Genomic DNA, 24,428 nt, shown 5'->3' on the forward strand with positions numbered 1-24,428 from the left:
TAATGTGCGTTACATTTTCTGGACAACAGAGCTGAATGACAAAATGCTATGTCAGAGCTACGCGGTCAATCCGCGTTCGAGGTTAAAATTCAGCGAAATTTGCGGACAAAGATAGGGCTGGCATATAAAACAGAGGCATTTTGTTGTCGTTATAGGCATTTTCCTGTTTCCAGTGCTTTTAAGACGAAAATTAAGTTGAAAATATTTAGAGGGTGTAAAAAGTTTTTGGAAGTAGAGAAAGCAGCAAGGAAACAACGCCCTGAAATCATAGCATAGAAAATCGAACGTGCACGTGACTCAAAATCCGTTTTCCTCGCCAAAGCCTAGCACATATGCAAACGTTATTCAGCTTTGTCCTTCTAAATATCTGAGTGAATTCCGACCTCAAGGCTCTTTAGCCAGCGGTTCTTGGGTGCAAAAACACGACTAAATATCTATTCTTTCCCCATCTTCATGCGCAAGGAAAATGAATGACGTACTTACTAAGCGCGAATTCTCGATACAGACGCTCTTTGGTTTTGAAGTACACACAAAGACGTATGACGTAAGACAGAAAGACTCAGTCTTTATAACATATCACTAAGCAGAGGTATTTCCTACAATCTTATGGCAACAAAACCGTTCTGCAAGAAGTTTGCATTGCACCTTTTTGTTACAAAGGGCATCGTACAAAACTTTATATGTGGCATTTGAGCCTTCCTTTTGTTTCCAAGAGTTTAACATTTCAAAAGCCTTGTTTGCCAGCCTCCTTTTAGCTTCATCAAAGTTACTTATCGCAGCTTGATTGAATCCCAGGCGTCTACCTAATTCCTCCCATTTTTCTCCAAGTTCCAGAGACAGATCTTCTAACTCGTCAGCTGATGGTCCATCAGCCTTAATCAAATCTGAGGATAATAATGGAAGGAGAAGGAAAAATTAGAAAGGTGCATCAGGACTTTGGCGAGTGGTGAACAGTTGTGGCGAAAGGCGACTTGTCTTTTGGGTATCAATCAATACCGAATCGTTGGCCTTGAAGACTGTCAAGCTTAAGCGAAGGGATATTTGCAGAAGCAGGAGAACCATTTTCCCACCTCTTAAAAAAAAAAAAAAAAAAAAAAAACGCTCAGAAATTTTCCAGACTCATTAACAACGTCTCCTAGCTAGTCTCCAGCCGCTAATGCTGAAATAGGTGATAGTTGTTCAAAATGCACGGGTGTTGGATGAGTGATAGCGCCCTGTTTCAATTCGCATTTTAACGAGGTGTAAAGGACGTCCAAGTAATATAATGTCAGTCTTTCTGCATAAGCAAATATCATCATAGATAAACGTGTAACAACAATATGAAAACTTGATAATAATAAAAATAAAAAAGAAAATCCATCGCAACATTTTCAGTCTCGGTACTACCTGCAGATTGCCGTTTCCTCTTCCTAGGAACCGCAACAGGGCTACGTGACGATGATTCCACATTTGAATGCTTTACAGTTGAATGTTTCACACTTTGGGCGCAAATATCTGCATAATAATGGAGTTAATAAGATGGCAGGGTTGAGCACTAACGCAGGTTTTATGGCGTATGACCTGAAAATCACCTTGAAAATGGAGGTCATTAACAAAGTCTCCTAGCTAGTCTCCAGCCGCTAATGTTGGAATAGGTGATAGTTGTTCAAGATATACAGGTGTTGAATTAGTGATAGCGCCCAGTTTTAATTCATTATTTTTTTATAATATTCGCATTATAACGAGGGGTAAAGAATGTCTTATAAATATAATTCCAGTCTTTCCGCAAAATATTTTACCATAGATAAACGTGTAACAGCAATATGCAAACTTGATAAAGTACGATAAAAAGGAAAATCCATCGCAACATTTCAATGTTGGTACTACCTGCAGATTGTCGTTTCCTCTTCCTAGTAGCCGCAACAGGGCTGCATGACGACGATTCTACATTTGAATGCTCTACAGTTGAATGTTTCACACTTTGGGCGCAAATATCTGCATAATAATGAAGTTAATGAGATGGCTGGGTGGAGAACTAGCCCAAGTGTTATGGCGTATGGCCTAACAATCAACTTGAAAATGAAGGTCATTAATAACGACTCCTAACCAGTCTCCAGCCACTAATGCTGGAATAGGTGATAGTTGCTTACGATACACGGGTGATGGTTTAGTGATAGCGCCCAGTTTTTATTCGTTATTTTTTATTTTTTTTCACAATATAACTAGGTAGAGAGGATGTCTAGTAAATATAATGTTATCAGTAATTGTTGTAAATATAAGCTTCTAGAAATTTCCAGACTGCTGAGTCGTGCTGACTTGCAGACCAGACAACTTTCCGGAACACATTTATTCGGTAACACTTCTAAAATAGTTCCGGCACGTAAGCTTCTGGAATGTTCCAGAACGCTTTGTGAATATATATATATATATATATATATATATATATATATATATATATATATATATATATATATGTATAAAAACTCACTTATGTAGTAATAGAGGTAGTTCTTGTTGTTGTCGGAGCGACGACTGTTTTGAAAGCTACACCGAGAGAGAGTTACTGCAGAAGATTGCTCATTTCAAGGAGCTTTGGAGGCAGCAGTGAGATTGTGTTAGTGGTGAGCTAGGGTATAGACTATGGTGGTCTTAATTAAGCTTATTAACAATAATGCTTTCAGAAGTCGCTCCTTGGTAAGAACATTGCTCGCTGTTTAATAAAGTAGTTGAGTTTGTGGGATTGATCGAGTGTGATTTGGGCATGCTCCAATATATGAACACATGAAGTAAGGCAAATTATCATGACTTTGTGTTGAGAACTCGTTGCTCTGTCACTAAATGCTACATTTTCAAAACCCACAGAGCCTGCATTCCTGAGTTTAAATATCTTACAACAATGAGGACTGGTCTAGTAAATTTTATTTATTCGAACAACAACGAAACCAATGACAAAAACAATAACTTACCACCTCCTTCTTCATGATCAAAGGTAACAAGAGAGGTAACCTAAATGGAGCAGGGAAAATTCGCAATATTACGGGTGCGTATCAAGTGAATAGAAATGAGGAAATGAAGAAAATTACTGAATAATAAGAAAAAGGAAAAATAATTAAGAAAAAAGGCAGAGGCATAGAAAGTGACTTTAAAGCAACTGAAAAGTAGAAGTGGTACACTAAATCAAAAACTTGCAAGGTCCTGTATGTTCATGTAATGTTTACTGTGGGCAGGAGGTTTCTTTACCTATTCGACATCCCTCAGTCTTTTGTTTCCAGTGATTTGTCCCCGATAAGTTTCGTGCCGCCTTAAAATGACCTCATTATCTTACTCAGAAACTAGGTTTACTACTCCTGGGAGAAGGAAACCTAGAAATGGATAACTCGCTAAAATGTTTTTTTTTTTCAACATAGCAAGCCGTCAGACAACAAGCAATGCACTTTGGAATTAAGGTGAGGTATTATTTTTGAGAATTTGACTGTCTTTTTACTTCCTAAGAGCGGTGATAATTATTTCCATAAAAGCTCAAATTTCCGCCATGACTCTTATTTTGCAAGACGATCATCTCACAACCGGAGCTTGGACTGCCTGTGGTTACAGCGCTACTAATCATTTTAGTTCACAGTCATCTACTATAGTAAGGTTGGCATCAGTAATATATTAGCTCTGAGCTTAAAGTGCATTTAATAAGCAAATCCACAAACCGTAAAATGTCACCTACTTGGGATGCTAAAACTATGTTCATGTTGCACAAAAGTTCACGACTTTGGTCGAAAAACTTCAATTTTGGAACGCTGTCACTTCCTAAGCAGACTTCACCACCTGTGTAAAAAACTTCGTTCTCACGGAATCTGTAAAAAATGAAATGAATTTAAATGAGACAAACCCAACGTACACTTCACCAGCCGAGTCTTCCTCTAGGAAAGCATACACTTTGAAATCTTTTCTTACAATCGAAAATAACAGCACTTTTGATAAGAGCCCTCCTAAATCTTTAAAAACGAGCATTTGAAGACAATCGCGCCAAAACAAAACCAACATGTATACCTCCATGGCCCTATTGATCGACAAGAAACTTAGAATAGCCATGGTGAAAAATGGTTAATTAAGAATTAAACAATGTACTATTTTACAATAGAAAGAATGACTGATTTCTATGTAAAACTAGCATGACCGTATCTAAAAGTATTCAATTAAATCATGTCTACTAAATGGGCCAAAAATAAATTCTATCATATGATACCTCACAAATTGTAAGGCGTTTTTCTCGTCTGTGCCTTGGGGTATGATGGCCTCAGAAAGTAACACCAAAATTTTCTCTTCTTCACAGACTGGTTTATAAGAGGTGCCTCCGCCTTTGTAGGGTACGACAAACTCTGATATTAGCTGTTTTACATCATATTGCAGTCTTGGAGGATAGCAGAAAAGTTTGAGCTCAAAATGTCCAGGAACAGTGGTCTTACACAAGCACGTAAAAAATCGGGCATACTGAGGCCTAGACCTACTGCAAAGTTTTCCTACAAACTCAGTGAAGCCTGAAGCAGATTGTAAAAGTGATCTGATGAACTTGATTGGACGGAATCTATCAAAAAAAAAGGAAAAACCAATTAAAGTTCAAGCAACCCAACGGAAATGATTATCAGCCGTTGCATAATAATCTTGGGTCTACCTATTCGGGTGATCATTTCAATTATTGAATCTATATTTAACTAACAGAAATATATGCTTGTATGACTGTATACAATAATAGTGTTAAATTTCCTTTAGGTCTTGCGTTATATTTTTCAAATAAAGCCGACAATAAATACTTACCTAGAGAAATGCCTAACTTTGAATTGCACTTTCCCATCTACAAGACGTGGCTGTTCATCCAATTGATCTGTAATGTCTTTCCACTCATGTGGTTCAACCAGTGACTCACAGTATAATATCCTCAGTTCACCAGGACATAACTCTGCCAACTCTTGTTTTCCTTTACGGAGGGTGAGAGGAATCCTGATTGTTACAGGCGCGTTAAGAGTAACATTTTGAGAGCCTGAAATGTCAAGAACTGGACCGACAAGTCCGCCCTCTCCTTTTAGCTCACTGCTTGGGAATTCTTGTACCTGGATTTAAAAGAAAAACAAGTTATGTTGGACATGTTCAACTACTCCCAGCATAAAGTTCATTTGCTTTACATTGTGAAAAGTGAATTTCAGGATGAAATCTTAAAATTACCTAAAATTATAGTACACAATGTAAATACCCTCTTACAGTTTTATGTAGCAATAGAAGCATTATTATGAACAAATGTATACATTGGACTTAATATAAAAAGTATGATTGGTCAAAAGCACTCAATCAATTTGCAGTAAAGTGTGAAGTATCCATAATAACCCAATATCTGCTGCAGATATTGCAGTTATCATGTCGAATTCAACCTCTGCTTAGTTTCCAAGCCCTGACTGTTTGTGAAGTATTCTTAAACTTTAGAGAGGTGTCTTCTTTTGCAGTTTTTTTTAATAGATGTATAATAAAATAATAATTTAATTTGGTTTTTTCATGATATCATAACTCATGAAACCTTATGTCTGTGTTATGTTCGTCTTAGGCGAATAACTCAGACCTTGGTTTTGCTAATTCATTATGATATCATGCTCAACTTCATCCACTAATTGCGTTAATTGAAAACTAATACAAACCGCAAAGCTAATTTACCTGACAGGAATGATTTCAATTTGACATTTTTATTGAAGCAAAACAAAACCAAAAGTTCTGTTTGTTGCTTAAACTGAGTTTTCCAAAATCTAGTCTTTAAAAAGGGAATTGCCAGGATCCATGAGTACATTTGGAGACAGTAGTACCAAAAATAGTTCGAAGTTACGAAAACTATTGATTAGAACATTACTATATTTATCTTCACACACATGTAAGCACATGCAACGCTGTTCTGTATTTAGCTTAAAGTTGTTAATTAATATCCCTCTTTCCATCAATTTTGCCACCGAATTCATGGCGTGTATTGCAAGTAACTGAGGGTATAGGCTGTACTCATATAACACCTTTGTTTTGTCTTCTTGCTTTTGACAAGCCCCTAACACCAATCTCATAACTTTCAAAACTGGAAAATGAAAAAGTTGCAGAACTTATGCATGTATAGAATTTTATAGTTCCATGTACCTTGATTGTCAAAAAAAAATCTTGATAATCAGGAACACAACTCTGAGGAATTTGGACATTGACATCAGGGAAGTCAGGCACAGTACAGGTCAATTCCGGACCTACTGCAGTACTTCTTGAAAAGGTGAAAGACTTAGGACGCCAGATCGCAGCAAATGATGAAACTCTTGATTGTGCACCAACAGCTTGTGCAAACGGGAAAAGCCACTTGGGAACTGAAGTTTCTGTATAAAAAAAGTAAATGATTGGAATTACTTCCTTTAGCTGTGTTTTGAAGTCTTCAACTTGGTTATTAAGAAAAATTTACATTATAGTGATCATGACGAGCTAGCGCCGAAAAAATATTTTATGCAAATTTAATTTATGCATAGGTAATCCATGCCAAGGTTTGAACCTCTCGGTGGTATGAAGTGTTTGCTGAACATTCCAGCACATCCGATAGTTAAAAAAGCTCCCCTCGACTAAAATGGAAAAAAACCGCAACTTCCGATTATTACATTTCAAGCCATTTTCCAGATACAACTCAACTTTTTGTTCGCTCATTGTCCAGAAACAAGAGTCCAGAGAAATGCCTCAAACAAACTTAACGGGTCTAGTTCGAAATAACTTATAGGGCGGTACGCCGAGCTTTTTTCTTTGTAGAAACAGTGCATGTCTTAAAGAAGACAACAATAAATCGTTAACACAAGGTCCACAAGTAGTCCTGACCAAATGTTACAGCAACATGAGACAGGAACAATTTAAAACACGTACAAAGAAGAGACTCAAAATAGCCTAAAAAGCGGCACCGGTAAAGCTGATTTCACCTTCATGATCGAAAGCCTAGGCCTGTTTAAGGCTAATTGACCCTTATTTATACAGGTCATGGTTTTCAACTTTTAAAGTCCAGAAACTGTGTTGATCAGATAATCCAGAGAATACACATCTGACACATCGCTTTCAACTGACGGTCTCCCTGTTCCGTCTACAAGCTTCGGCGCAATGCAACGATTCCTGTAATGGCCTTTTCAGTGCGAGGTTTTGGAACGGTATTTTTTGCTTTTCCGAAGACAACACTGTTGCCAAAATCGGACTATAACAAGGTAGAAGCTATTCTTCACGTTTCTCTGAAACAACGTTGTTGCATTTTAGGTCATTGTGAACAAATTTACACTTATGAATACCGTCTAACGCGACTGTCGTACTTTGAGGAGGGTAAAGAAGACCTTAAAAATAACCATCAGGTATACACTACCCAAGAGAGTAAAGAAGAGAGTAAAAATAACCCTCAGGTATACACTACCCAAGAGGGTATAGGAGGGATAAAAATAACCCTCTGGTATACACTACCCAAGAGAGTAAAGAAGAGAGTAAAAATAACCCTCAGGTATACACTACCCAAGTGGGTATAGAGAGATAAAAATAACCCTCTGGTATACACTACCCAAGAGGGTACAGGAGAGATTAAAAGTAACCCTCAAGTAAACACTACCCAGGAGGGTATGCAAGAGATTAAAAATAACCCTCAGGTATACACTACCCAAGAGAGTAGAGTAGAGATTAATAATAACCCTCAGGTATACATTACCCAAGAAGGAAAAGGACGGATTAAAAGTAATCTTCAGGTGTACACTACCCCAAGAGGGTGTAGAAGTGATTAAAAGTAACCCTAAAGTGAACACTACCCAGGAGGGTATGCAAGAGATTAAAAATAACCCTCAGATATACACTACCCAAGAGAGTAAAGAAGAGATTAATAATAACCCTGAGGTATACACTCTCCAAGAAGGTAAAGGACAGATTAAAAGTAATCTTCAGGTATACACTACCCAATAGGGTGTAGAAGAGATTAAAAGTAACCCTCAGGTATACACTATTCAGGAAAGTATGGAAGAGATAAAAAATAGCCCTCAGGTGTACACTAACCAAGTCGGTATAGAAGAAATTAAAAAGAACCCTCGGGTATACACTATCCAGGAGTGTATAGAAGATATTAAAAGTAACCTCTTAAATACATACCGCCCAAAGGTTATAGACGAGATTAAAAATTAACCCTCAAGTATACACCACCCGGGAGGGTTTAGAAGAGATTAAAAATAACCCTCAGGTATACACTTCCCAAGAGGGTATGGAACAGATTTGGGGCCTGTTTACTAGGAGGTGGGGAACCCCAGGTAGGTGAGGTGGTTGGCCCCCGAGTGGGGTAACCAGCCTGTCCATATAATTTCTTATTCTATCTTGATCACGTTTACGAAACATGCATTTTTTAAAACTTCGAACATTTCCTAGCCGTTTCATGGCAGAAATCACCAGAAAACGTAACGGACACACAAGGAATGTAAAATGTTCCCATTTCGGAAAATTTAGCGTTGTAAATCGACGCAACCTAACATCGTGTAACACAACACGTGACGCTTTCATGAATAAATACATACGTGTCCAAGAATTAATCTTTCGTCTTTCTCGACATGTGAGCTTGGAACGCCTATGCTCAAAATCCCTAATTGCAAGCGCAACAACAACCTCAAGAAATCTCACCCCAGTACCCCGGGGTTGTAAGATTGTATGTAAACGTGTTTTATTTTTCGACTATGGTTAGGCGGGTTACCTCACCTACCTGGGATCCCCCACCTCCATGTAAAAAGGCCCTTAAAATAGCCCTCAGGTATACATTACCCAATAGGGTATAGAAGAGACGAAAAAAAAGTTCTAAAAACTCCATTGGATTTGCAATACATATAAAGTGGCAAGGAGTCTATTTCGACATTACGAGTGCAGCAGATAATGCATTGCACGGATCAATGTCAGTATCGAAGTCAATGAACACCTAATCCTTCTCCCTCGAGCCAAGAATTAAGTCAACTGACGAGTTCGGGTGACAAGGTAGGTCTAATTTTGGGCTAGGAGAGGGGGAGATGCTTATTGCTCAGATACTGACATTGATGCCAGTGAAAGAGGGAGCATGGGAATATCATTAGTTGAGTTATTCACAACTGCATTTAATTAAAACATAACGTTACCTGATCCATGCCAAGTATTCTCTGTCCTCAATTCTAACCATTCATTATTCTCTCGGTCAGTCAGCTGCTTGATAACCACCTCATACCCCTCCAAATATGGGGCACTGTGCAGCAAAGATACAATAAAACTTATTCCTTCAACACTTTCCCTGTAATCCAGATCTGGTGGGCCATCATGAAATAGTTCAATAACACTGCTAACCAATATCTCATCACTGGCATTGGGTGGGGAGAGAGTCCTGGGGTTCCACAATAAGCATCTACATGTAAATGGCACAGATTGTTGTGCAGCTCCACTGCAAAGTTTGATAGAGGCACCAGCTTCCCTCAGGTGCCATGTATCTTCCTTACCTCCGATTTTTCCTCTGAAATACAAAGGAAATTAATTATCCAGCATTTTAAGATATTTTTCCCAAGTGGAGTAAGCAATGACAAAGGCATTTAAAATGCAAGTGGCAAACTAGCAGTTTGAAAAACTCATTCAGATATTGACACCTAATTTCAAAACTAAATCTAATAAATGTTATTTTTCTTTTCTTTTTTTTCAGTCAGTAATAAAAGCATACGATAGACAAAGAAAAACTATTTTGAATCAGCTACTCCTACTTACAAATTAAGATTCCTGATCTGGTTTACTTAATAAATATACGAACATCTAAAAGGTTGTTCCTCAAAAACCGAAGTTGCACAAAACAAAACAAAAATGGCTCTGAGATTGTTAAGCCAGCTGTACTAAGACATTTTTCCATTAATTTGCTTTTCTTTGACTCAAATAGCCTCAAATTATAATCATAAATCAAAACATTTATTAAAATGATTCACTATCATTTTTTATAATAATTAAGTACCTCTTTATTGATGGAAACACTGAAAAAAAATGTTGAATACCCGTAGAAAATGGTAATTGAACTGGGTGGTGTAAACTTTGTTCTGAAATCATACGCGTGACATCTGAACTAAAGGATTGTACAGCGGCATCAGATCACCAGACCAAAAGTGCATGGCAAAAGTTCAATTACCACTTCATTACCTTTGTTTTAAATTTTCAACATTCAGTTGCTAAATGAATAAAGATTTTTACAAATACATGTATGTTATTGATCCAGTACTGAGCTTGTGTGTAAAATGTTGTAAAAGTTGTCTTTTTTTTTCTGCAATTTGATTGATTTCCTAAAACAATCGGTTAAATCTGATTTGTTGCTGTATTTTCGTGGAGCTTTCTCATTAGCTGGGAAATCGATGCACTTTAGAGCAAAAAATGGTGCATTTTATCAATAAATCGTGCCAATGAGAACCAATCAGATTGCAAGGATCACCAGTGATTTGAGCATGAATGTAATAAATTTTTAATACCATTACAGTTATTAAGCATGAACTTTATTAATTAAAGACTAAGAAGAAAATAAAATAAAAGAAAGTAACTGTCATTTATAAAGAGGTCCGGGGGGTTGTTCTTCAGTCAGAGCACTTTATCAAAATTTGCCATTAGTTAACACCTCCAAGCAACTCCAACCCTGCTCTTTTCAATGGTCTGTGAATCCATGACAAAAAAAAACATGGAAAAGGCAAAAAACTGAGTCATTGCAGAAAAACCCATACCTTTTGATCAAAGTCTTTTCAATCTCTTCAGTGTCTATTGTTGCATCTTCTGTATCTGCCAAATCTTTCCCACCGGTGTAATAAGGTACCTCATCCTCCTCTTTGGCTGGGGAAATTATTATTTTGAGGTGTTTGGTTTCAGTATACAATATAACGGACATTTACTACCAATATCTGTTCAACCAAAATTGTTCAACATGGGGTCTTTCCGCACTAACGAAAAAGTTGTTTATTTAAAACAATTTTTTCCGCAAAAGAGGCAAACATTCTCTTTTGTCGCAAAACTCTGGGATTATAAAATTTAAAAACGGCTTTGAAAAATCCTAGAAATTGGAGGTGGAATCCTTTGGCAGACTAGGTCGAGCGGTAAGAGAAATTTTCAGCTTTGAAATTTATAATATAGATGCAACACTCCAACAAACTTTTATCTTTTGATTTTGCCAGGACAATTTTAGGTTGGAGTTATGAAAATCGCGGATATGCATTGATTAAGAGTATAAGATAAGATTACCGTATGACTCTCCTTCTCCAGCCTTGTCCCCCACTTCTTTTGCAATTTGTAGATGACGCTCACGGTACTCGATTGCCTTACGAAAGTTGCCTAAGCTATGAAAGGCATTGCCAAGACTTCCATAAGCCCGTCTCTCTCCAGCTTTATCCCCCACTTCTTTTGCTTTTTGTAGATGAAGCTCATGGTACTTGATAGCCTTATGAAAATCGTTTAAGTTTCTATAGGCAATGCCTAGATTTCCATAAGCCCGTCCTTCTCCAGCTTTGTCTCCCACTTCTTTTGCAATTTGTAGATGACGCTCGTGGTAACTGATAGCCTTATGAAAATCGCCTAACATCCCATAGGCATTGCCAAGACTTCCATGAGCCCGTCCTTCTCCAGCTTTGTCTCCCACTTGTTTTGCAATTTGTAGACGACGCTCGTGGTAACTGATAGCCTTATGAAAATCGCCTAACATCTGATAGGCACCGCCAAGATTTCCATAAGCCCGTCCTTCTCCAGCTTTGTCTCCCACTTCTTTTGCAATTTGTAGACGACGCTCGTGGTAACTGATAGCCTTCTGAAAATCGCCTAAGCTATGATAGGCATTGCCAAGATTTCCATAAGCCCGTCCTTCTCCAGCTTTGTCTCCCACTTCTTTTGCTTTTTGTAGATGACGCTCATGGTAACTGATAGCCTTATGAAAATCGCCTAAGCTATGATAGGCATTGCCAAGATTTCCATAAGCCCGTCCTTCTCCAGCTTTGTCTCCCACTTCTTTTGCAATTTGTAGATGACGCTCATTGTAACTGATAGCCTTATGAAAATCGCCTAACATCTGATGGGCACTGCCAAGATTTCCATAAGCCCCTCCTTCTCCAGCTTTGTCTCCCACTTCTTTTGCAATTTGTAGATGACGCTCGTGGTAACTGATAGCCTTATGCAAATCGCCTAACATCTGATGGGCATTGCCAAGACTTCCATAAGCCCGTCCTTCTCCAGCTTTGTCTCCCACTTCTTTTGCAATTTGTAGATTAATCTCGTGGTAACTGATAGCCTTATGAAAATCGCCTAAGCTATGATAGGCATTGCCAAGACTTCCATGAGCCCGTCCTTTTCCAGCTTTGTCTCCCACTTGTTTTGCAATTTGTAGATGATGCTCGTGGTAACTGATAGCCTTATGAAAATCGCCTAACATCTGATAGGCACCGCCAAGATTTCCATAAGCCCGTCCTTCTCCAGCTTTGTCTCCCACTTGTTTTGCAATTTGTAGACGACCCTCGTGGTAACTGATAGCCTTATCAAAATCGCCTAAGCTATGATAGGCATTGCCAAGATTTCCATAAGCCCGTCCTTCTCCAGCTTTGTCTCCCACCTCTTTTGCAATTTGTAGATGACGCTCGTGGTAAATGATAGCCTTGCGAAAATCGCCTAAGCTATGATAGGCATTGCCAAGATTTCCATGAGCCCCTCCTTCTCCAGCTTTGTCTCCCACTTCTTTTACAATTTGTAGATTACGCTTGTGGTAACTGATAGCCTTATGAAAATCGCCTAACATCTGACGGGCACTGCCAAGATTTCCATGAGCCCCTCCTTCTCCAGTTTTGTCTCCCACTTCTTTTGCAATTTGTAGATGACGCTCGTGGTAACTGATAGCCTTATGAAAATCGCCTAAGCTATGATAGGCATTGCCGAGACTTCCATAAGCCCGTCCTTCTCCAGCTTTGTCTCCCACTTCTTTTGCAATTTGTAGATTACGCTCCTGGAAACTGATAGCCTTATAATAATTGCCTAAGCTATGATAGGCATTGCCAAGATTTCCAAGTGCCCATCCTTCTCCAGCTGTGTCTTTTACTTCTTTTGCGATTTGAAGATGACGCTCGTGGTAACTGATAGCCTTATGAAAATCGCCTAACATCCCGTAGGTAATGCCAAGACTTCCATGAGCCCGTCCTTCTCCAGCTTTGTCTCCCACTTCTTTTGCAATTTGTACATTACGCTCGTGGTATCTGATAGCCTTATGAAAATCGCCTAACATCTGATAGGCACCGCCAAGATTTCCATAAGCCCGTCCTTCTCCAGCTTTGTCTCCCACTTGTATTGCAATTTGTAGACGACGCTCGTGGTAACTGATAGCCTTATGAAAATCGCCTAAGCTATGATGGGCATTGCCAAGATTTCCATAAGCCCGTCCTTCTCCAGCTTTGTCTCCCACCTCTTTTGCAATTTGTAGATGACGCTCGTGGTAACTGATAGCCTTATGAAAATCGCCTAACATCTGATGGGCACTGCCAAGATTTCCATGAGCCCCTCCTTCTCCAGCTTTGTCTCCCACTTGTTTCGCAATTTGTAGATTACGCTCGTGGTAACTGATAGCCTTATGAGAATCGCCTAAGATATGATAGGCATTGCCAAGATTTCCATAAGCCCGTCCTTCTCCAGCTTTGTCTCCCACTTCTTTTGCAATTTGTAGATGACGCTCGTGGTAACTGATAGCCTTATGAAAATCGCCTAAGCTATGATAGGCATTGCCAAGATTTCCAAGTGCCCATCCTTTTCCAACTTTGTCTCCTACCTCTTTTGCAATTTGTAGATGACGCTCGTGGTAACTGATAGCCTTATGAAAATCGCCTAACATCCCATAGGCATTGCCAAGACCTCCATGAGCCCGTCCTTCTCCGGCTTTGTCTCCCACTTGTTTTGCAATTTGTAGATTACGCTCGTGGTAACTGATAGCCTTATGAAAATCGCTTAACATCTGATAGGCACCGCCAAGATTTCCATAAACCCGTCCTTCTCCAGCTTTGTCTCCCACTTGTATTGCAATTTGTAGACGACGCTCGTGGTAACTGATAGCCTTATGAAAATCGCCTAAGCCATGATAAGCATTGCCAAGATTTCCATAAGCCCGTCCTTCTCCAGCTTTGTCTCCCACTTCTTTTGCAATTTGTAGATGACGCTCATTGTAACTGATAGCCTTAGGAAAATCGCCTAAGCCATGATAGGCATTGCCAAGATATCCATAAGCCCGTCCTTCTCCAGCTTTGTCTCCCACTTCTTTTGGAATTTGTAGATGACGCTCGTGGTAACTGATAGCCTTATGAAAATCGCCTAAGCCATGACAGGCATTGCCAAGATTTCCATAAGCCTGTCCTTCTCCAGCTTTGTCTCCCACTTCTTTTGCAATTTGTAGACGACGCTCGTGGTAACTGATAGCCTTATGAAAATCGCCTAAGCCATGATAAGCATTGCCAAGATTTCCATAAGCCCGTCCTTCTCCAGCTTTGTCTCCCACTTCTTTTGCAATTTGTAGATGACGCTCATTGTAACTGATAGCCTTAGGAAAATCGCCTAAGCCATGATAGGCATTGCCAAGATATCCATAAGCCCGTCCTTCTCCAGCTTTGTCTCCCACTTCTTTTGGAATTTGTAGATGACGCTCTTGGTAACTGATAGCCTTATGAAAATCGCCTAAGCCATGACAGGCATTGCCAAGATTTCCATAAGCCTGTCCTTCTCCAGCTTTGTCTCCCACTTCTTTTGCAATTTGTAGACGACGCTCGTGGTAACTGATAGCCTTATGAAAATCGCCTAAGCTATGATAGGCATTGCCAAGATTTCCATGAGCCTGTCCTTCTCCAGCTTTGTCTCCCACTTCTTTTGCAATTTGTAGATGACGCTCATTGTAACTGATAGCCTTATGAAAATCGCCTAAGCTATGATAGGCATTGGCAAGATTTCCATAAGCCTGTCCTTCTCCAGCTTTGTCTCCCACCTCTTTTGCAATTTGTAGATTACGCTCATGGTTCTCGATTGCCTTATGATAATCGCTTAAACTCTTATTGGAAATGCCAAGTTTTCCATAAGCCTGTCCTTCTCTAGCTTTGCCTCCCAATTCTCTTGCAGTTTGTGGATGACATTCATAGCACTCGATTGCCTTATAAAAATTGTCTAAGCCTTTAAAGTCATTGCCAAGATTTCCATGAGCCCGTTCTTGTCCAGCTTTATCCCCCCTTTCTTTTGTAGTTTGCAGATGGCACTCATGGTACTCAATGGCCTCATGAAAATCGCTTGAATTTTGAAGGACAATGCCAAGATTTCTTTTAGTCTCTCCCCTTCCAGCTTTGTCGTTGGGTTTCAACTTTTGTGTATTTTGCAAATTGTCGCCTACCCTCCAATGTGAAAAAGGAAAAAACGGCGTTCGTGAGAAGTAAAGAGAAATAATCTAGCAATCATAAATACACAAAAAGTTATTTCCTTCATAGAGATTCTCTTTTGCATTTAGTTTTCCACTTTTTTTCTTATTCAAATATCCGTACAATTGAATGTAAATAATATTTTTATTTAACAAATGGCCAAATTGATTGGACACTAACGAAATGTAGATGTTGCTCGATGGATTGCACTAAGTTTGACCTTGGATGAATTTTATTGCAAATGCTCTTCCGGTCCTTGCCCACAGTTTATTACTAAACTATGGAAAAAAAGAAATAATCGTTTCGGGATATTTTTCTCTCCATTTGTTTGAGGCTGGTTTTCACTAATGACGGAGTCGAAGTGGTAAGAGCACTTCTTTTCGAGTGAAAACTGAATATCGGAGTCGACTCCGACTCCGACTCCGTTGTAAAAGAAAACCAGCCTTTGGGTGATGCCTTATCATCGGCCGTTAAGCTTTCTACATAGGAGATTGATATTGAAGTGAAACAATTTATTAAAAATCGCCCGTCGCAATTTGAGGATTAGTGTTAACAAATGTTTTGTTCCCCCCTCCTTCTGCATTCCTAGAAGCACCATAACCTAAACATAGCCACTGCTGGTAGAGAAGAGAAGGGAGAAGGCAACAAGGTTCTTCTAAATGTTTTAGCACGCCTTTGGCAAAAGTGCTTCACATCACTGATGATTGGAAACAATTAAAAAGTCATATTTATTGAGCATGACATGCAGAAGCTACAGTGGGAAGCCATTGCCTAGGTTCTGCTATATGGTTACCAATGGGCCAATTTCTGCCTAGTAAATTTGTTACATCTTTTTGTGGCCTTGTATCTTTATGGGGATTAAGTTATCACTTCAGAGACGTTGATATGAAGACTTAGCCAATTTTTAACTACAGAATATAGAGAGACATTGGACAAGTGCCTTGGCGATGATTTTAAACCTAATGATGAAGATGTCTTGGAATTTTTATATTATTCAAGTGTTTTAACCCTTTGCATCCTAACATCACCATACTTTTTTTCCGCACTGTTCTCTATGCATATCCTATGGTACTGACAAAGAGAATTTGTTTAACAACCAAGAGCCTCTTTAGTTCGTGATCATTTCCTTTATTCTCATGATCTTAATGTTTGTTTTAGAGGAGATACTGATAGGAGAAAATGGTCACTAATCACTCTTAGAGATCAACTGCTGGAGTCCAATTCTCAAGATGTTATGCTCTAAGGAAAACTTTCAGTCCCTCGAGACTAAAGCAAGCCGCCAAATTAATTAACAAGTTATTCAGAGCTGAAGAACCAACTGAAGCAGAAGTGACATCCTTTGAACAACTGAAACGGTTTATAGAGTCACTGAATTGCAAATCTTTACCCATATTTCTCTGGATCTGCACTGGTAGTGATGTGATCACTGTACGTACACAACATAGATGTGCACTTTGCTATCCTTGAAGGGTAGCATTGACGTCCTTTTGCCAGAACATGTAGACCATTGCTAATACTTCCATCTCCATATGAATCATACCCAGCACTGCTTGAGGAGTTCACTAATGTAATGAAAGAGGGGCAAGCCTGTTTGGTAGTATTGTTGAGTATGGAAGATGTGAACAATTTGAAATGAACACTCAGAATGCTTTGAAATGAATACTTTGAAATTTGCTTCTTAGTTTTTACAATTTTTTATGTTATGCATAACATTTTCACATTACTGGTATAAGGCTTTTTTTTAACACAGAATACAAGTTACTGTTGATGGCATTTTCTAAACTTTCCGAAAAAAAAGAATTAGGTCACAAATTTATATCTATTCAAATGTCATTACAGTTGTCACTGGCAGTTAGTTTGGTTACAAGTTAGAAAGCCTTTCGAGAGGGATATAAAATATGCAAGTTTCATGACTACAAACTCTAAATTAAAATTTTATCAGCTGATCTCTAATATCACTAAGACTTTAAGTAGTAAGTGTAAGTGGTCATAACATAACAAGATATTAAATTGTCAGCCCCTTGAAATGCGAAAACTCGGGGTAAAAGGTGACATGTCGCTTTTGCTACCATTACGAGTCTTCTAGGAGATCAATGCCTGAATTTTAAATTGCACTAAATACTACATTGATTTCAGTGAACTACTTACACCACCAAATAAATGCATCTACAAAAGTGAAAATGGTTCGACGATAAATCAGTGAAAATAACAGCATCCATCAAGATTACATCAAAATTCAGGAGTCATACTTGAAGTTATCGTTAAGGGTCAATTATACTGGTGACAGCCGTTAAAAAATGTCATTACTTTTATTTTATACTTCCAGACAAATCGTGAAGCATGAAAATTTTCATCCTCTCTTAGTGTTCAGTGCAATTTTGAAACTATTGAAAAAAATTATTACCATTTCATTATACAAGCTTCGAACACAACAGCATAACTTCAGTCTTATTCACTGGTTGATCTTCACAATGTTTTATGTTGTAATTAACACAGCGTCTGCATTAAACTTTCCTATGTGAGGGAGGGATAAGAATGATCATGTACAAGTACTTCCATTATCATCAAAGGAAATATCAAAATAATTTTGATTAGACGCTGATAAATGTTAAATTCAATATTGAAACTTTCAATGATCGTCACAGTGTTCAGAAAGTGCTTAATTCCATTGTTTCCATCGTCAGAAAGAGGGACAATCCTATTGTGTAATTACTGTAAGCTGACTGTGTGACCCTGGCACAATAAACATTGTTTTCTGTTTCAATATCAGTCATTATCAAAGTCAACCATCATAATCAATTCCAAATGTCTGCCAATTTGTGCATTAGCCCCACATTTTAGACTGCCTGTAACATGAAAGTGCAGCGCTTGTTATCTGACAGCTTGCTATTTTTAAAAGAACCCATTTTAGCAAGTTATCCATTTCTAGGTTTGCAACATTAGACAAGCCGTTCTTGTATAGTAAACCTAGAAAACATAGTAAGCGGTCAGATAACAGGCGATGCACTGTGGAAGTAAAGTGAGGTACTTTTATTGAGAATTTGACTGTATTTTTTTATTCCCAACAGCGGTCGTAAATATTCCCATATAAACCCTTATAATTTCGCCATGGCTGCTATTTCGCAAGATGATCAACTCACAGCTGGAGCTTGGGCTGCCTGTGGTTGGAGATTCCAAGGCATGTTCCTATACTTATCCAGTTTAAACTAGTCTCACGCAGTTGCTCGATCATTTCCTTTGTAATAATGTACGCCGGTCTCCCTCCTGAACTTGCAGAGAATGCCAATGGAATTTTTTGCTTTGGACAAAGGCATGATACATTTAAAATATCTGACGTCTTTCTTAATAAGACGACTAAAGACAATTCTAACAGCTCAAACAGGTTTGAAGAGGAATTTTGAGACAGTGATATGGCGATAAGCATTGTTGTGTATTCCTAAAGCTTCCTGGCACAGATTTCTAATCGTACATGAACAATGCGTGATAAACGAAAGTCCCTTTCAGTGGTGCTCTTTAGAGAATCAACAAACTTTGTAAAGTATTCTGCACTAAGTTGCTCCGCCATTTTGAGAGAAATATTCCGCTTACTAGCTGTTGTTCGCCGGCTCAGAAAAAGTAATCGATAATCTCGCATAGTGATTTCTTTTTTCTCACGCAACAATTTCTCATTCTCAACAGTTAATATTTAATTCTCAGTATATTGCTACATCAGTCTTTTTCTCGATTAAGGTTTTATCATTCTCGATGGGTAATTTAAATTATTTTTTTTTTAGAGGGCACGGTAACGAATCTTTCAATTTGATTGGTTCCTTACCCGGCCAGTATTTTCCTATCTCTGCCCACGGGCCACGGTAACGCTTCCGTGAGTCGCTAAGTACATCCCAACTTTCGTTGCCATTTTTCATAAACGTATCTCGTTTTTCCGGCTGGGCAGTATTTTTAAGCAAACACGTCGGTCATTAACTCAAGCCGATGAATAACTTATTAATCCTCTCTTTTCTCTCACTCAAATCACTTTGGTTGACAGAAAAATATTGGTTTCAGAATGAATTTGTATGAAAAATAGTGTCATTACGTTGGTTGACAAGCGGCCTAAAACCCGTCCGCAATTAATTTTAATCGTTCACAAAAAGTACCTAGAAAGTTAAAACGTGAGGTATTTGGTTACAGTTAAACTGAACGATGGAACTTTCATTCATTTAATACCTGAATTTTCTCAAGCAATTTGTTCGCAGTGAAAGAGCGAGCGAAGTTTTAATTTAAGTTCTACAACAAATATACGCTCTCGGTGAGTCTTTCCAAGTCCGTTCTATCTGAACATTTGTACCGTAAATTACACAACAGAAACTGAAGTAATTTTTTCAGAAAAGACTGCATTAAATCCCCTTGTGTCTTGTTGGAGTGTGCCATTCGAATTTAGTTTTTGTGAAGGGAAGACCAGATTTACACACGCCATTGCAGCAAACAAACGAGCAAACTCTCACAACTTCAAAATAAAAAAATTGAATTTACTCACAATTACTTTCCTCGCCGTTCACTTAATAAACAGAGGTAAATCTTCGTACATGAATGAATCGTCGATGAGAGTGAATAATACTTTCCGTTAGATCATTGACTGTTTTTGAAGAAAACATTGTCGTGAAAGTCCTTGCCAAACTAGTTCCGTTGTTTTTCAAATGTTCTTACGCTTTTTTTACTTCCGCGCTCTCTAATTGACAGGTGTCAGATTGTGACAGATACTTGTAAAAATAATGTTTCAAAGTTTGTTTGGAAGCCTTTTAAATTATCGTTACGGTAATGAAAATGTTTCGCTAAGGCATCTCTCTTGAATTTGCATCATCTCTATTTTAACTACCATTTACTCGCTCAAAAACTGTTCAGTTTACAGAAGATCTTGCCGTATTTACAGCCCTAAATCATTCGGGTTCTTTCGGAAAGAATTTCGTCAAGTTTCAAAAAAATAACTATGTTATTTACCGGCTAAGGGTCGGTCCTTATGATGAAAAACTGTGACCTCGGTCGTGAAAATGCTGCCCTCGGCCTACGGCCTCGGGCAGTATTTTCAAGACCTCAGTTTTTCACGGACCTCCCAGCCGGCAAATAACATATATATATATATCGCATGACAGTTCTTCACTCTCATACAGTGATTTCTATTTCTGATGTAGTGGTGATGTAGGCTAATTACAAGACCTCAGTTTTTCACGGACCTCCCAGCCGGCAAATAACATATATATATATATATATATATATATATATATATATATATATATATATATATATATATATATATATCGCATGACAGTTCTTCACTCTCATACAGTGATTTCTATTTCTGATGTAGTGGTGATTAGGCTAATTTCAAATTGTTTTTAAGACATAGTCTGGTAACTAATTATTAGTACCAAGCTGAGGCTAAGGGGCGCTTATTTTGAAAGCAAGATCGGAGTGACTGTAAGTCGAATATGAAGTTTTGTGCCATTTCTGTGTGCAAAGGCGTACTAGACTCAGGTATCGTTCCTTCAGCCCCTTGCTCCTGTTGACTATCCGCTGCCCGAGTTTCTACTAGATCCAACAATGCGCTCTACCCAGTCACTGTCAGACTCTGAATTTGAGTCAGAGGCTGGCTGAAAGTTGTTCTGACTGTCCTCCACAATAGAAGTCAAAATCTTACTGCCAATATGTGCCTCACCACCCTAACTCTCTCATCTTTCTTTCCTTTACATGCAATAAAGTTCGAGTTTACCTACTCTAAGGGATGGCGACTGGTTTCTGTGATAGAGATCTTCCTAGTCAATGTCATTGTAGCCCTGTTTCTTTATTTCTGCACACTTCCTTTCATTATCTGTTCGCCGCTTATCTTTTCTCATTTCAATGTCAGTTAGATGCTCAATATAATCTGCAACAAGCTTTTCTGAGACAATTTACTTTTCAGAAAACTCTTTGATTGCCTTTTTATCCCCTACTTTGAGCTTACCCTTTTGAAACATCTGTTTTATTTGAGCTCAAGGCTGATAATCATCAGGTTTACGGCCACTCGTAGATGTTTTCGTACGTGGAGGAGGTGAAAGTCGGGAAGTTTGGTGTAATCGGGATTGGTTCGTGGAGTTTGTGTGCCTGGAGAAGGACTTACAAAGTCTCAAAGTTTATATTTCCATATTCAAACTTCAGCTATACAACGTTAATATCCCACAGTGAATGTTCGCAATTTCTTGTTTCACCTCAAACTCATTTAATATCGAGATATATTGACATTCAAACATTTTGCGTTCACAAGCGAAACGTTCTGAGATAACTACGGCATGGAACATACCCCGAAGTAGTGAGGGGAGTGTCGCACTTTTGTCAGTCACGTTAAGGTGGGGGGTCAGGAGTTTTTTCTATTAAAAGGCCAGGGAGGGCCAACACTCTTTTTTGAAAAAAATACCAAAATTCCCCAGCCACCCCCCTCCAAGAAGAAACGTATCTTAATTCTTTAAGATCGAAGAGAGGGACATCGCACTGAGCTTCATCTTCGCGATGTAATTTCGGTATCAGGTCACTGAGCCGCGAGAACTCGGATTTACTCAGTCCGGCCGATCAACATTACAGAGAAGTACCAAGTCTTACAAATACCTTTGTATATTCTTGTGGTAACAGAGAAAGTTTGCGTCGCAAAATAAACTTCGTTTCGACCGGGCTTAACTGTTGTAAATCAGAAACAGTGAACCAAAAAGCTTAATTGTCCATAGGATTCAATTTGTGCTATATTTAAAGCCGACAAACATTGGCAGCAGCTCCCATGAAGAAACTGAATATTTTAAGCTGTGTTTGAAAAAACAGCTTTAAAACATGTTTATGCCTTGTTTTGAGTGGGGTATAACCCTGTTACTGGCTAATGATGCATCACGTTAAGCAAAACGAGGTGAAAGTATCTACCAAAAGATGGCAGACTAGCCCGCTATTTATTCCGTTGGGACTTTAACTAACAGCTCTAAAAGCCACGCAATATTTGCAGCATGATTAAGGTTCTTGTTTCTCCATCTTCACGTCGTTGTACTAATTTTACTTTCAGACAAAATTTAAGGCCATGATCAGTATTTAAAGTTAACTTGCAAATATGTAGCTCTACTCTAAGCATGAAAGACGTCATTGTGGAATAGCGTTAATGTTCACATTCAGTGTTTTCAAACCTGAAGAGCTGTCTTGTTCACGATCTCGATCTGTCTCGCCTTGCGGAACCTCCATAGCTAAAAAAAGAACATTAAGGAAAATATTACTTATCTTCCCCAAGCGCTTCAGCGGTCAGTTCATTTTCCTAATTTATCAAGTTAAACAAGCCACAATGCAAAGGAAAAAATCGAAGGTTTCTTTGCACACCTTAATCTCAAAACAATCGTATGTTCAATTTAAAGAATTAAGCCGCGGCTCAATTTAAATAGACGTAAGTATAGTAAGACGCCTAAAGGTAATTCCGTTGGATGCCTGGGAGCTACTAAGTGTAGCATTGAAAGAAATTGTGCAGTTACAGTGTACCATGATTAGTCATTTAGATCAGCCGAAGAAACCACTATAGAAAATTTTAGTGTTGAATAAACCGTTACTGTTTTGTATTTGTAAATGGCGGAGAGTCGCAGCTAAAAAACCTTCTTCTGAAACAAACTGCCACTCCACCTCCTAATCTCCTCGTGTTTCTCAGCACCTGTTTCATCCCTTCTAAAAGCAACAGCTCGGTAAAAACAATTTCCATCCCCGCTGACAGACTTCTCTCCTTTGAGCCGTGATTTGTTTATCGAAAACGTCAATAAGTACGAAAACAGGCCGTAGACACTTTAATACAACTGAAAGACTGTACTTAAGTTAAAGACTGTACCTAAGTTATTTCCTAGAGATTTGTAGTTAAGTTTGTGTTAAGAAAGAAATCAATTAAAACACCACAGCATGACAAATAAATTCAACTGTCTCCTTTATCTAATCAAAGAATCATGGCCAACCCGTGCATGATGAAACATAGTTGTGAACTTGTAGATACAGGTCTTACTGCAAAGCAAGGTTGCTCTTATTTCAAAAGCCAAGGTTCTGGAATATCACGAAGAGATTCACAATTATGGTAACCATCCAACTCCGCAGAATAATTAACCTATATACAGCCGAAAAAAACAGCAAAAAATAGTAACCTGCGTTTATCGAATTTACGTTTGCAGAATTCGTTAAATTTAGCTGCTGGAATCCAAATCTTTCCTCGCCTGCACAATCCAAACTCCACCATTCTCCAATCCTCAATATATCTTTGCATAGTAACGCAATGATCTTTGTTCACACGGTTTTTTCCAGCTTGTATCTGATAAGTTTTCTGCCTCGGAACTAAAATACCTCCGAACCTACTTAACATGACCTCTAGATTTTTTGACTGAGTGAAATTATAGATATGCGGAAATGATTTTTATAGGTTTTCTTATGTCCGAAAATTATTTTCGTCTGCTTCTGATCAATCTAGCCGCCAATGTTTACATAAGATGAAAATCGATAAGATTTTACGTATTCCTATTGGCTAGCTTTGCATTTTGTCCATGAAACGAAAAAGAAACCCAGCTGGGTTTTCACTATGGTTTGCCATAGGCATCTTACAGAAAAAGGGAAAATTCTTAGTTGCGAGCGACCGGGTATATACAGAGGGTATTTCCACCTTCAAAGGTGGAAAAAAAAGATTTTTGCTTTATTTGATTGAACTGAATTCAAACATTCAAAAAAACGTTTCTATAAAAAAATTCTGAAATCTTTAAAAGCAACTGATTTATTTAGAAAAACGTATTTTCAAATGAAAGATAATAAATCAGGAAGGTGTCATAATCTCGGACCTGGGTGAATCCTCTGGGGAAGTGTCGCGGCAACCGCTCACGCTGAGGCTCTATTTTCATTTACATGTAATTCCATATTTTGTTTACATCGCGCACTTTAAAAATTCACTCGTAGAAGTTCTTTGCTTATGGAAAAATCTTTGCTCACGGAAAAATCAAGAGCGGAAAAAAGTCC

The 24,428-nt window shown here is 38.4% G+C and overlaps 2 protein-coding genes across 2 annotated transcripts; both read right to left on the reverse strand.

Annotated features, from left to right (window-relative positions):
• Positions 1–579: 579 nt before the first annotated feature.
• Positions 580–10,891, reverse strand: LOC149053117 (uncharacterized). Its single transcript, XM_089182405.1, has 9 exons — positions 10,731–10,891; positions 9,132–9,496; positions 6,133–6,356; positions 4,786–5,078; positions 4,217–4,555; positions 3,695–3,824; positions 2,946–2,985; positions 1,867–1,974; positions 580–884 (listed from the first exon to the last, which is right to left on the reverse strand). The coding sequence occupies exons 1-9, from the start codon at positions 10,889–10,891 to the stop codon at positions 580–582; spliced, it is 1,965 nt and encodes a 654-aa protein (XP_089038531.1).
• A 327-nt stretch (positions 10,892–11,218) lies between these two features.
• Positions 11,219–23,145, reverse strand: LOC149053118 (uncharacterized). The gene is made up of 3 exons (XM_089182413.1): positions 23,059–23,145; positions 22,589–22,645; positions 11,219–15,445 (listed from the first exon to the last, which is right to left on the reverse strand). The coding sequence occupies exons 1-3, from the start codon at positions 23,143–23,145 to the stop codon at positions 11,219–11,221; spliced, it is 4,371 nt and encodes a 1,456-aa protein (XP_089038539.1).
• Positions 23,146–24,428: the final 1,283 nt, after the last annotated feature.

This window comes from Pocillopora damicornis, chromosome 1, assembly GCF_964200805.1.
Source record: "Pocillopora damicornis chromosome 1, jaPocDami1.2, whole genome shotgun sequence".
NCBI classification, from domain to species: Eukaryota; Metazoa; Cnidaria; class Anthozoa; order Scleractinia; family Pocilloporidae; genus Pocillopora; species Pocillopora damicornis.

What these genes read in the sequence shown, in the direction of transcription:
- LOC149053117 (XM_089182405.1), bottom strand. Translation starts at nt 10,891, where the DNA reads ATGTCCGTTATATTGTATACTGAAACCAAACACCTCAAAATAATAATT. An exon ending in GAATACTTGGCATGGATCAG is followed by an intron (nt 6,357 to 9,131) that starts GTAACGTTATGT and finishes TTTTTTATACAG; the next exon opens with AAACTTCAGTTCCCAAGTGG. An exon ending in ATTTTTTTTTGACAATCAAG is followed by an intron (nt 5,079 to 6,132) that starts GTACATGGAACT and finishes TTTTAAATCCAG; the next exon opens with GTACAAGAATTCCCAAGCAG.
- LOC149053118 (XM_089182413.1), bottom strand. Translation starts at nt 23,145, where the DNA reads ATGGAAATTGTTTTTACCGAGCTGTTGCTTTTAGAAGGGATGAAACAG. An exon ending in GATTAGGAGGTGGAGTGGCA is followed by an intron (nt 22,646 to 23,058) that starts GTTTGTTTCAGA and finishes TTCTTTTTTTAG; the next exon opens with CTATGGAGGTTCCGCAAGGC. An exon ending in TGAACAAGACAGCTCTTCAG is followed by an intron (nt 15,446 to 22,588) that starts GTTTGAAAACAC and finishes TATGATTGCTAG; the next exon opens with ATTATTTCTCTTTACTTCTC.